Source organism: Stylophora pistillata, chromosome 5 (assembly GCF_964205215.1).
Source record: "Stylophora pistillata chromosome 5, jaStyPist1.2, whole genome shotgun sequence".
NCBI lineage: Eukaryota > Metazoa > Cnidaria > Anthozoa > Scleractinia > Pocilloporidae > Stylophora > Stylophora pistillata.
This window is the reverse complement of record NC_142523.1, coordinates 12,984,589-12,997,923: the sequence shown is the minus strand read 5'-3', so window position 1 is coordinate 12,997,923 and position 13,335 is coordinate 12,984,589. Positions and strand designations below refer to the sequence as shown.

At 37.4% G+C, this 13,335-nt stretch overlaps 1 protein-coding gene and 2 long non-coding RNA genes across 3 annotated transcripts in view; 2 read left to right on the top strand and 1 right to left on the bottom strand.

Moving 5' to 3' along the window:
* The first annotated feature begins 865 nt into the window (after positions 1-865).
* On the top strand, positions 866-2,129 carry LOC111319665 (uncharacterized). Its single transcript, XR_016000912.1, has 3 exons — positions 866-1,025; positions 1,743-1,778; positions 1,918-2,129. It is a non-coding gene; the product is annotated as an uncharacterized LOC111319665 (long non-coding RNA).
* Positions 2,130-2,454: 325 nt separating this feature from the next.
* Positions 2,455-13,335, bottom strand: part of LOC148730353 (uncharacterized) — a 29,092-nt gene continuing 18,211 nt past the window's right edge. The window contains exon 4 of the mRNA XM_088761778.1: positions 2,455-2,866. Coding sequence (XP_088617904.1) covers positions 2,718-2,866 — 149 coding nt within the window. The 3' untranslated portion in view covers positions 2,455-2,717. The remainder of the gene's footprint in view (positions 2,867-13,335) is intronic.
* LOC148730354 (uncharacterized) lies at positions 6,103-11,325 on the top strand. The gene is made up of 3 exons (XR_016002089.1): positions 6,103-6,266; positions 6,443-6,630; positions 8,752-11,325. It is a non-coding gene; the product is annotated as an uncharacterized LOC148730354 (long non-coding RNA).

Here is a 13,335-nt window from a genome sequence, read left to right as displayed (position 1 = left end):
TATTCTTATTTCTCCTGTTGACTCTCGACGCCTATTTATCAGATGTCTGCACAGTTTTTTCTGAGAATATAAGCAGCTATATATCCCATGGGGCTTTTATTTTCATTTTTATTCAACTTTCGATAAGTCTTCGGAACACAAGTATTTTTACATTGTTTCGTTGACCCATTTGGAGGGTTTATTGAACCTTCAGGTGTAGGAATAATAGGTCTTGTAGAAACCTTAAATATCTAATTTTATTAGTTGTGTTTCATCTTCCACTGACATACAAAATCATTGTGTTAACAGCCAAATCTCAACAAATCGTTATCTTAATTTTTTTTTCTTATTCAAATTTTAGGCAGTTGATATGGCCTTATAGCCGTAATATGGTCAAATTTTAACCGCTGACCGTAAAAGCCATTACCCCACTGAGACCCTCAGACCGGTAATATCCTCCCGTGCACTATACAAGCAAAAGTTGTTTACAATAAAATCTCAACCTATTGTTTACCATAATCTTTTTTTAAATTCAGTTTTCGGGATACTGATATTTTCATATTCTTTTCTTGTTGCTTTAGTATATCACGACGGTTGCTTACAGAGTGAAGCATTCCACAGAACGATACAATGAATAGGCAAGAGAGTATCAATGAGGTAAATTAACTGAGCCGTAAAACTGCTAAAAACTTAGCCTTCAGGCGCTAAAATTGACAAATTTTGCTTAGAGTAGACCCTCAGGTAATATCCTGCCATGCACTATCAAAAGTTAATAAGCTTAAAATAGCTTGAGACCGTTAAGAGCCTTCACGGTCTGAAATGCACCACCTAATAGACATGTAGTTCAATCAATGATTCATATATATGAGAATATAAATTTGTGGGATTTAGGTGTTAAAAAAACATAAACAGTTTTTCTTTTGTTTCACAGGAAGGTCGAGAAGAAGTTAATACTCCCAGTAAGAAGAGGAAAGAGGCGATGAAGCTTGCTGGTGTCCTTTGCCTTGTTTTCTGCTTGGTCTGTATCATCGATGGCAAAGACGCAGGTATGTGTACCTAAGTTCGTACTTACGCCATCTTTTATGTTAATATGATCGCCAACATCCTAAATAGTTTTCATTAAAATGGATCCCTTATATTCATAATTTCTCTAGGTTCTCAGCATTAAAAAAAAAAAAAAAAAACACCTTCACAAAACATTAAAATAAAAAACCCATTACAATGATTATTTTAAAAACCTTTAACTCAGTTTTCCTTTTTTTAGGACTCTTTTGTCACGGTGTGAAGACTCAATTCTACACTTCTTTCCTACTAGTCAATATTTTTCTATTGTAAAGCTTTAAGATAAAACAGCGCAACGATATTTTTTAATGGCTTGAGTCGTATTATGACCGTAACACAGTTTCAAGAAGGATGTAATCGTCCGGCACCGGTTTTTTCCATCATAATGCCAATCAACTCAAAGTTTGAAATATTCCCCTTTGAAATTACGCAAGTTTTGAGGCCTGTGTTCAAGTCTAATGTTTTCTTCATTTTCTTAAATTGCAGCTCACCCATGAATCATTTTAAAAAATCCTTTGATAAAAGCTATTGGGAAAAAAGGGACTGATCATTCAATTATTATTTGTGATGTTAAAAAGAGCGACCGGTACCTAACTGATCCGGTTTTTCCAAAAACCAGAAAAAGACGGCTCGCTCCCAAAAAATATATCAATGGTTATAAATATGTTAAATTTTAAATTATTTCCTATTTTTCTATTAAGGTGAAAAGATTTTTAGAGATGAAGGGGAAAGACGAGGTATCGTAGACGATGTTATTCTGTTACATAACACGACCAAAAGACTGCCTAGATAAATCCAATCGTTTTTTGTACTTCCATCCCCGGCAATCTTATTAAATTACATCTAATGCCTCTTTTATTTTCCCTTTCTTTTTAGTCTGCAACAGCCGAGAAAGTGACTTCGCGGATTGTGAGAAAGGGTTTTTATGTATCACTTATGTCGAGGACAATAGGCGTTACGTTGGATGTCTTGCTCTGGGAGGTATTGGTGAATATGGGCGTAAAATTCCTCGCGACGAGTCCCGTAAATCAAAGGAATAAAACGATAAAATGCTTCAAGAAGTAAAGAATTAAAGTGTTTGAAAAGTACATGAAGTTTCAATTGTCATTGACTTAACACAGCGGTGAATTGTCGAACTTGCGCATTTGGGTGAAATTTGGCCTTCTTCACAGTAATCCCCGGCTCATGATTTCAAACTGTGCGAAAATAAAACTTTATTGAAGCATTCTAGATATCTGTTTAAATAAAGAAAGAAGTTCGGCCGGAAAATTTCTCAATACTTTGGCTTCTTGCGGCTTGACCCATTTAACGCATCTGGGATAAAGCAGCGAGGAGGTGTATTAACCGGCGAAATACGACACAGCGAGTCCTAATCCCGTTCGGTCTTGCTGTCTGTGAATGAACTACTTCATTTTTTTTCAATTGTTATTTCTGGACAAATAAATGGTCGCTCTATATTCGTTTTTCTATTGTCGGTGCAATTTCTTATCATCAAAGTTATTACATTTTAACGTCCTTAGTCTCGAGACGGTGGAAGGTTTGTAATGCTAATTTACCTATTGGAGCAGATTTCGTTCCAATTCCTGGAAAGAGTCTAACAGGAGTTGCCACAATGGCGTGATGAAGAAAATCTTGCAATAAAGTACTTTCCAGATATGTAACGACTATTTGCCTTGTCAACGTCCGCTGCGGTTTGTAAGTTGTTCCCAATCACTGCAAAATTCTCCACCTGACTTTTTGGTAGCACACAGTAGCCAGCGGTCCACATTGAATTTGGAATTGATATCGCGGGATAAATACTGCGCCCCCGGACTGCTGGGCTTAACTGGTTATTAAAAAAATTCCCAGTTAGGTTCATTTTTCAACAGAAGGCATCATTCAGGCAGAAAGACAGAAACGCATTAAAGTAAGACGGGAAAACATATGTACCAACAGACGGTCAAACGTATAGAAGAGCTGACTGAAAGACAGTCGGACTGTACCAGGAATACCTTGAAAAAAGCAGCGTAAACGCATTATAAGCATGCCAGAGTGATGATGTAACTTGGAAGGAAAAATCAAGGAGAGGCGTAGAAATCACAAGAAAGCATCAAATGTCATCACAACTGATTCAAGGCTCAATGGAATGCTAATATAACTATATCTTGAACGTTTATAAAACCACTTCTAAGACGGAGTCTGAATAAAGCGTTAGCAGTGAATCTGCTGTAGGAGCACTAAAAAAAGTACCAGAAACGTCTTAAAATAACTTCAGGCATACCATAATGGATACTAGAGATTTGAGGAGAAAACCCAGTATTTTAACAGGGAGTATTTTCTTCTTCTCGACCTTCCTGTGAAACAAAAGAAAAGCTGTTTATGTTTTTTTAACACCTAAATCCCACAAATTTATATTCTCACATATATGAATCATTGATTGAACTACATGTCTATTAGGTGGTGCATTTCAGACCGTGAAGGCTCTTAACGGTCTCAAGCTATTTTAAGCTTATTAACTTTTGATAGTGCATGGCAGGATATTACCTGAGGGTCTACTCTAAGCAAAATTTGTCAATTTTAGCGCCTGAAGGCTAAGTTTTTAGCAGTTTTACGGCTCAGTTAATTTACCTCATTGATACTCTCTTGCCTATTCATTGTATCGTTCTGTGGAATGTTTCACTCTGTAAGCAACCGTCGTCATATATTAAAGCAACAAGAAAAGAATATGAAAATATCAATATCCCGAAAACTGAATTTAAAAAAAGATTATGGTAAACAATAGGTTGAGATTTTATTGTAAACAAGTTTTGCTTGTATAGTGCACGGGAGGATATTACCGGCCTGAAGGTCTCAGTGGGGTAATGGCTTTTACGGTCAGCGGTTAAAATTTGACCATATTACGGCTATAAGGCCATATCAACTGCCTAAAATTTGAATAAAAAAAAATTAAGATAACGATTTGTTGAGATTTGGCTGTTAACACAATGATTTAGTATGTCAGTGGAAGATGAAACACAACTAATAAATTTAGATATTTAAGGTTTCTACAAGACCTATTATTCCTACACCTGAAGGTTCAATAAACCCTCCAAATGGGTCAACGAAACAATGTAAAAACACTCGTGTTCCGAAGACTTATCGAAAGTTGAATAAAAATGAAAATAAAAGCCCCATGGGATATATAGCTGCTTATATTCTCAGAAAAAAACCATGCAGACATCTGATAAATAGGCTTCGAGAGTCAACAGGAGAAATAAGAATATTCATCCGGATTGCTAAACTGAATATATACGCAGGGAAGAGGCAGAAAGAGTATGAACCAGAAAAGCTGCCACCTATCAGTAAAGTAATAATTTTCAAAGATACCAGGAAGGGAAATGCAGTGGCCGAATTGAAATATTTAATAAATGAAATTATACGATAATCTTTTGTGTGGAAACCCAGAATTGTTATTGATATGGATAGAAAGGAAATAAATGACATACAGTTTTCGAATATAAACCAAATGGAATCATAGTGGCCGAGTTGGAGATTTTTAAGAAAGATAAGAGCATCATTAGGTTTGCAAGCCAAAACTTTTTATAGAAATTACAACCCTCACGTTTAACTTAATGGTAACTGACTCTTAACGCGTGCATTGAATGAAATTGAATGGCTAAAAACTTAACCTTTCGTCTCCCAGAACAGATCAAAATGTGAGTAGCCATAACATGATTCAAAATAACATCCAGCAGGCAAATTTACAAAGGATTGTAAAGCAACCAAGATGGGATTTCACGAATCAATATTCGGGAGCTCAAAGGGGGAATTACAATACCAGTACGAACACCTTAAAATCGCATGCGCAGCAGACCCAGGTTGCAATTGTGCTGCTTCAGGCGTACCAGGAGTACCTTGAAAAAAGCAGCGTAAACGCATTATAAGCATGCCAGAGTGATGATGTAACTCGGAAGCACAAAATCTGGGAGAGGGGTAGAAATCACAAGAAAGCATCAAATGCCCTCACAGCTGATTGAAGTCTCACTGGAATGCTAATAGAACTATATCTTGAACGTTTATAAAACCGCTTCAAAGACAGAGTCTGTATAAAGCGTTAGCAGTGAATCTGCAGTAGGAGCACTAAAAAAGTGCCAGAAACGTCTTAAAATAGCTTCAGGCATACCTTAATGGATACTAGAGATTTAAGGAGAAAACCCAGAGGCGTTGCTAACAAAATTCCCGAATAGTACTCTAAGAATTTCCTCTTGGCTCGCCTTTGGTTTTTTCTGTTTAAAATGGAAGTCGGGCGTCTCTGTTTGCAATAGTGAAAAGCTGTTTTAAAAAAATCCGTTTAAGCTATCTTAATATAGGTGTACATTGTGGATATTAAACCGTTAATTTTAAAGGGTTCCTGGTCTGCCAAATATTTTAGCAAGAAGAAGTAACATCTCTTATCCGTTTCTTAAATATGAATTATATCAACTAAAGTAATATCCTTAAGATCCTGCCCATTAAATCTGATTTGAAAAGGAAAAGAGATCGTATTTTTCCGGATAATTTACTTCTCACAGAAGCTGTATTCCATGGGTGAGTATCTTTTGTTTTTTAAAGCATTTAGTTCCCTCCCTAACGGTAAACGGGTGTTGTAATCATGAGTTTTCGGTAAGGTTTTTTTTAACCTTCTCATCGTTACTGTGTTGTAATTCAAAAGCGAGCCGATGATACCAAAGCTTATCGTCTACCGAAATTTAAAGGCGGTTTCGTCAACCTCAGCTTTCGCGTAACCCTGAAATTGAAAAAACTCTCGTGATCGTTCCAGTGTTCCTTACCAAGACTGAAGCAAAACGAGAAGCGGCACCCAAAAGACATCATTATGGCATCTTTAATGAAAGGTTTCGAAGGATCTTTAGAGGCATTTTAAAAAACGTTGAGTGTTTATAGCTAATTTTCCACTAAGCCTTTTAAAAGATCTCAAAGTAGTTTAAATTATGGCTTGCCACCGTTAGGCTGTTTTAATAATTCAAACCACTCTGCCATTATCACTTGAAGTTGTGAAATCTCCTTGTTTATGATTGGCGAATTTCAGATTAAGAATATTCCAGATATCTGTAACATGTAGTTTTCTGCTACTCATAGTCTTGTACTTTGAGTTGTTTTTCAGATGGAGGAACTCGACGAGTTATTAACCTGTAACTTCTCACAAGGAATATTTCGTAATCGTTTGATGGGATTTTTGTGAAGATATCAGGACAAAATGAAGAACTTTGGTCTGTTCTGGGGACTATATAGCGCTTGAGGGTGGAGGGGTCGAACGATTTTCGCTGTTTCGCAGCTAAAATGTTTTTTATGGCTAATGGCTAAAATATTTTAATTCTTATGCCTATCGATAATTTTTTTTTGTCTTTTCACGGCTAACCCCATGTATTTCTCTTTTGGTTGGCAGCGTCAATCTCAGGCCTCAAAGTTCAGACACGAGGGCCGTCATATCAACACGAGACAAATAAGTTCAGGTTGCACGCAGCAGGAATGAGAGCTGGAAGAAAACGTCATACAAACGTGAATTTAAACAGACATGGAAAGTATCGGCTCATGTGGGGAAGCGCCAATCGGAAGGAAGACACATTTTTAAGGGTACGAATGTCAAGAACAGACAAATAGATTGTCATTAGGTCTTTGATAGGATAGATAGGTTAATGCCATCATCAGATATATATCATGTTTTTAAAAGGTTAGGAGCTTGTTCATGTCGATGAAGTTATTAACTAAATCGCACTTCTCAAGGCTAAAAACTAATGCAGAGTTTTTTCGAACTTCATATATGAGTGGGGTTCCATTCTTGGTCAAAATGGGATGCGAAATAGTAAGGGTTTAAAAATTGTGGCAAAGCATCCCCGTTCGAAGGACTCATTTCTGCTGTGTGCAACCTGAACTTAATTGTCTTGTGTTCATATGACGGCCATTGTGTCAAAATTAACGGTTTTATATCTACCATGTACACCAATAGTAAGATAACTAAGACGGATTTTTTTCAATCAGCTTTCACCATAGGAACTTTGCAAACAAAGAAGCCTAAATACCATTTTAAACAAAGAACATCAAAGGCGGGCCAAGAGGAAATTCTTAGAGTATTACCAAGGCATTTTGTAAGCAACGCCTCTCGGTTTTCTCCTCAAATCTCTAATATTCATTTTGGTATGTCTGGTACTTTTACTGGTTTCTGGTACTTTAAGTGCTCCTACAGTAGATCACTGCTATATTATAAACGTTCAAAGTATAGTTATTTTAGCATTCCTTTGAGATTTGAATCACTTGTGATAACATTCCATCCTTTCTTGTGATTTCTACCCCTCTCCTTAATTTTTTCTTTCCAAGTTATATCATCACTCTGGCACGCTCATAAGGCCTACTCTGGGACCTTAAGTTGCCTTAAGTCGCTATTAGTTATGCAATGTTCTAAGGGTTCACCCTAATCCCAATTGACCCCATTCACCCCACTTTAATCATAAGGATTCGAGGAGGAGGCATGGTGGCTGAATGGATAGTGCACTGGACTGGACAGTAGTCCAGTTTTGGTGTCTAGTGTTGGGGCACTGCATTATGTTCTCGGGTAAGATACTGTAAGCTCAAAGTGCCACACCTTTTCCAGGTGTAAATATGGGTACTGGTTGGCAGGGGGGAGGTAACCCTGCAATGGACTGTGAGTTTAATTATTGTTATTGCGGAGGTGGGCAATGGCTTCCATATATACATAGAAACTCCATTTGAAATTAGTCATGCACCTGTCTAGCTCCTATGCTGGCACTGGTAATTCCTACATGTAGACAATACTGATGGTCCGATAAACCGAACAGGCAATCCAACTAGCTTACGCAAATCGTATAATTTATTCCAGTATATTATTAATCGATCTAGAGAAAAGAAATTAAATACGTTTGAGAAACTGAACAGAATCTATCGATACATAAACACACGAGTCAAACTATTAGCTAGAATTGCAGCACTGATAACTTACTTCTCTGGCGATGTCTAGTAGGATTGTTTAACGGTATACAGGTCAGCAACAGATATAACAGATTAGGGTATCAGAGTACGGGTCAGCGCGACAGGTCAGCAGAACATGAAGGTCACTTCGAATCTAAACATCTGAACTGAAAGCAGACTTATTCACGTGGCTTAACTGCGAAACTTAGTGTCAATCAAAGTCAATCAAGAAATCAAGTTAATAATTCATTGTATTAACAAAACAACTGATGTAGGATATATGACAATGTATACTATTCCATTTTCTTACTAAAACAGCTATCTGTTTCAAAAAAATTTCAGCCTTGTATTTCATGATAAAAAAGTCGATAAAAGGGTTGACTGTGTATTATCATCAGGATATAATGAATATTGTATCACATAAAACCTGCAGTACCAGATCATCAAGATAACATGATAGAAAAGTATTCTGGAGAAAGGCTCAATTCTTGCCACTCACTTATACTTTGAGCAGTATATATAACATTATCAGAAGTAAACTAAACTGAACTGAAGCTAAATTTTATTCACTTAACTTATTCAGAGTAAAAGAATGACAAAAGTGGGCCATTTCTCCAGCATAAACCCATTAATTTGTACTAGCTACTTCCACCATGGTATTCGACCAACAGAAAACATTTGAACTTTTTATCCCAAAGAACCAACTAAAGGAGTAAATATTTATCTATCTTGAGACTCTGATAGTCTTTTTGCACATTTCATCTTCGTCAGTTTGATGATCAACATACATGAAGCAACCACTTCAAAGCCAAGAAAAGCCTTTTACAGCAAACATGGCCGTCAGAAATATTTGATCACCTGACTTCAGTTTTGTCCCGTAACCAAAGTGCACGTGAAAACAACACGCACGTGAGCCTGCTGAAAAGTGTACAGATAAATAATAAAAATATAAAAGAGCTGTAAAAAATTCACTCTGAAAGTTTAACTGGGCGACCGCCTCAATGAAATGGGCGTACATGGCGAGAGAAACCCTTTAGCGTTGTCCCGCTCTTAACTTCGAAGCATGGAAACTAGTTAGCAGCACAAAGGTTGCTGGGAGTTGCGGAGACTTTCCTGCCAGTTATCAGCTTGGAGAATTTCGTCGTGACTCGTTAGTTTCTGGAAAGTTTTGAGGTAACAATGAATGCTTTTAAACCTGTAATACTGCCACCACGACAAAACTTGAATGCTTGGTAGGTCCTGCTAATCCTATCAACAGTTGAGAAAGACCTTAGTATATGGTTTTTAGTATTGTATTGGAGTGTTTTGTATAACCGAGGCAGGAGAACAACAAATTGGTTACTTCCCTGAAAACGGGACATCGCAATTTTGCATGCTGTGGAAAGGCATGCGACTTGCTAAACATTCGTGCCAAAATTGAGAGTGCAAGTGGCAAAGATATGGGAGACAAGTTTACCAAGATAACAATTTTATAATTTGTGAGGTTATGTGAAATAATTATAAATCAAGTTATTTTTAATTAATCATGTGGAAAATTTATTGATTGTTTCATGTAAATCATTTCTCTTTTCTTGAATTAAAAATGTGACCAAAATAGACTGCCTAGCTTTATCCAATCCCTTTTGAACTTCCATCCCCAATCTTATTAAATTACATCTAATGCCTCTTTGTTTTTCTTTTTTTGCTCTTAGCATGCAACAGCCGAGAAAGTGACTTCGCAAATTGTCGAGAAGGGTCGTATATATATATTAACAGTGCGTATGTATGCGCATTCGTTTTCTGCTACATTGTTACTATATATATTTATATCTTTATATTTATATAAATACAGGTATATTTTTATGTTTGTGAGAGGTGTCTGACCCTACCAGTAATTTAGAGAGATCTGCAAATGGTGGAAATGAACAAATAATGTTATTGTTATTGTTATTAGGTCTCGTTAAGGTTGAGGACGGAGTGCATTTCGTTACATGTTTTGATCCGAATAATAGCAGAAATAATGGTGGACCTGGGTATACTATTCCTTGCGACGAGTCCCGTAAATCTAAGGAATAAAACGATAAAATGCTTAAAGAAGTAAAGAATTAAGGTGTTTGAAAAAGACATGAAGTTTCAGTTGTTAATGACGTAACCAGCGGTAAAATGTCTGACATGCTCATTTGTGTGAAATTTGGCCTTCCTCACTGCAATCCCCAGCCCATAATTTCAAACTGTGCGTAGATAAAACTTTATTGAACCATTCTAGATATCTGTTTTAATAAAAAGATGTTAGGGAAAAGTTCTAAATACTTTGCCTTATTGTGGCTTGACTCATTTAACGCCTCTGGGATAAAGCAGCAATGAGGTGTATTAGCCGGCAAAATACGACACAGCGAGTCCTAATTCCGCTCAGTCTTGCAATTTCTTAACATAAAACTTATTGAATTTTAACGTCCTTAGCCTCGTGCTGGTGGAAGGTTTATGTTGTTTTGCGTATTGGAGCAGGCTCCGTTCCCTGGAAAGAGTCTAACTGGGGTTGCCACAATGGCGTGATAAAGAACATCTTGCAATAAAATACTTCCCAGAGATGTAAGGAATATTTACCTTGTCAAAGTTTGCGCTGCGGTCGGTAAGTTGTTCCCAATCACTGCAAAAATCTCCACCTGACCATTTGGTAGCACACAGCAGCCAGCGGTCCACACTGAATTTGGAATTGATTTGCGGGATAATGTTACGTGCACGAATGACCAACAGATGTCCGCTAATAAAGCATATATAAAAATAGACTCCCGAGTACGATATAAGGCACGCAACAAACTGTAACAACAAGAATTTACCCATTTTAACTAATATTTAATTAGTTTTGCACTGTTTAATTTACTTAGGTTAAAGATTAAGTTAAGCGTAAAGCAGGCAATCCTTCATGCAGTGTAAGTGTTTATCTCCTTGATCAACTTGGAATTCCAACTTCCCCCGACTGTAGACCCCAACGCTTGGCTTTCTTGATTCATTGCATTCTTTCCGTGTACACAAATTCTTCCGGAGGACTTCACGACAAAGACATTTCTTCATTTATTGAAGGAAATAGAAACAGCAACACGACAACGCGCCAATTTCTTTCCGCTTCGCATAATTCTGCCACGTACTCCACGCAAATAAATACCCGCAAAATTCGCCCCCACTGAAAGAACACTTTGGCGTGTACGCACAAATTGTTAAGATATTCAGCGATACTACACAACAAAACGTCTAATAAGATATATTTATTATCCAACTACACTCCTTGAAGTACAAATAACGCTCAAGACGAGTACAAATATCACGCGGTATTTGTACTCTAGAGAACCGATTAGAAAGGTTTTCCCGCATCGCGCAAGCGAAGAGTTGGATTGAGGTTAAAAAAAAGAATTGCGGACAATTTTTAAAAGAGTCGGAATGGCTGGCGAATATTGATCCAAGTTTATCAGATAAATCGAAATCGAATGAAGAAAAGCAGTTAGACAACCATGAAATTTCATTATTTGTTGAATAGACTAGAAACAGCAACACGACAACGCGCCAATTCCGTTCCGCTTCGCAAACTTTTGTCACGCTCTCCCCGTAAATAAATATTCACGAAATTCGCCCGCTCTAAAATAACAATTTGGCATGTTGGATAATAAATAACTCACTAGGCGTTTTGGTATGTCGTATCGCTGAGTATTTTGAATCGTTATTTGTATTTTGACTTGCCCTACGGGCTCGTCAAAATACGGCACAACTCGTAAAAATATTTCGCGTTACTACACAACAAAACGTCTAATAAGATATATGTATACATTCCAAGATAGTTGACCAAAATGAAAAAAAGAAAGCTGTTTCGACCAAATTTCCAAATTTGGCGACTGGTGTCAGCTTGAATCATGGGAATACATATCATCAAAGTACAGTCTTTTTGATTGGACAACTCCACCCATAAAGTGATATGATATCAATGTATTGCAGTGAAACGATATCACCATAGCTACGACTTTGATTTCATTATACAGATAACAACATCGGGTTTCTAATGATACAAATCATCATCATGATGCAGCATGTTTTCGCCTTTAACTAAAAGTCAATCAAGGCATTGGTGGTTTGCCTTCTTGTTCTTAATTTTGCGAACAATGTTTCCTTTCAGAGATTTACTTATATAAAATGAAAATCAGAGCTCGAATGATGGACATTTTTTTCGGTCGAGAAGAAGGAACTGCTCCCAGTAAGAAGAGAAAACAGACGATGAAGCTTGCTGGTGTTCTTTGCCTTGTTTTCTGCTTGGTCTGTATCATCGATAGCGAAGACGCAGGTATGTGTACCCTAGAATCTTACTTACGCCTTCTGTTATGTTGATATGATCGCTAACATCCAAAATGGTTTTCCTATAAATGGATAGTTTCTCCCCATACTTTCTCTGGGTTAGCCTGCACTTCTTTCCTGCTAGTTAATATTTTTTTTTATTTTAAACCTTTAAGATAAAACAACATGACAATCATTTTTAATGTTTTGAGTCGTGTTATGACCGTAACACTTTCAAGGAGGATGTAATTGTCCGGCACCGGTTTTTAACCATCATAATGCCATCAAACTCACACAAGGTTTGAGTCCTATGTTAAAGTCTGATTTTTTCTTAAAATTTCTTAAAATACAGCTCACCCATATGGCTACATGGGTCGTTTAAAAAATAAATTGATAAAAACTAATGGGAGATAAGGGACCATTCAATATCATGTCATTATTTGTGGCTTGGGTAGGGAGGGAGGGCGAGGAGGATTGCATGGTTTTCAAGGGGAATAAAGGGGGATGAATAAATAAATAAATAAATAAATAAATACTAAATTGAAGCTCCCCCTTAGGGCTGCTTAAAAATCCCCATTGGAAGGAGGCAGACAAGTGGGCTACTTACAGAGCGCAGCCAAGGAGTTGAACCAGGGATAACCGAGAACAAATCCAGTGAGTGGCAGGGTGGAGGACTTGAACCCGGGACACCGGATTACAAGTCCAGCACCCTAACCACTCGGCCACGCCGCCTCCTCCATCATCAGTCATCATCGCCAAAGGAGTCTTAATGCAGGGGGCCGGACTATATATATATATAACTGGCTGCTAATAAGGGGGTGGGAATCATAAGAACATTACACAGTGATATGGGGGAATGACGAAAATTTTATTGTGACACAACCAAAATTCTCCGGCAAACTCCCCATCCGGCTCCCCCCCCCGCCCCCCCCCCCTCGTCCTCCACAGAGCAATCGGTACCTAACTGATTCGGTTTTCCAAAAACCGGAAAAAGACGGCCCGCTCTCAAAATTATGTCAATGGATATAAAAATTAATATAATTTAATTTTAAGCTATTT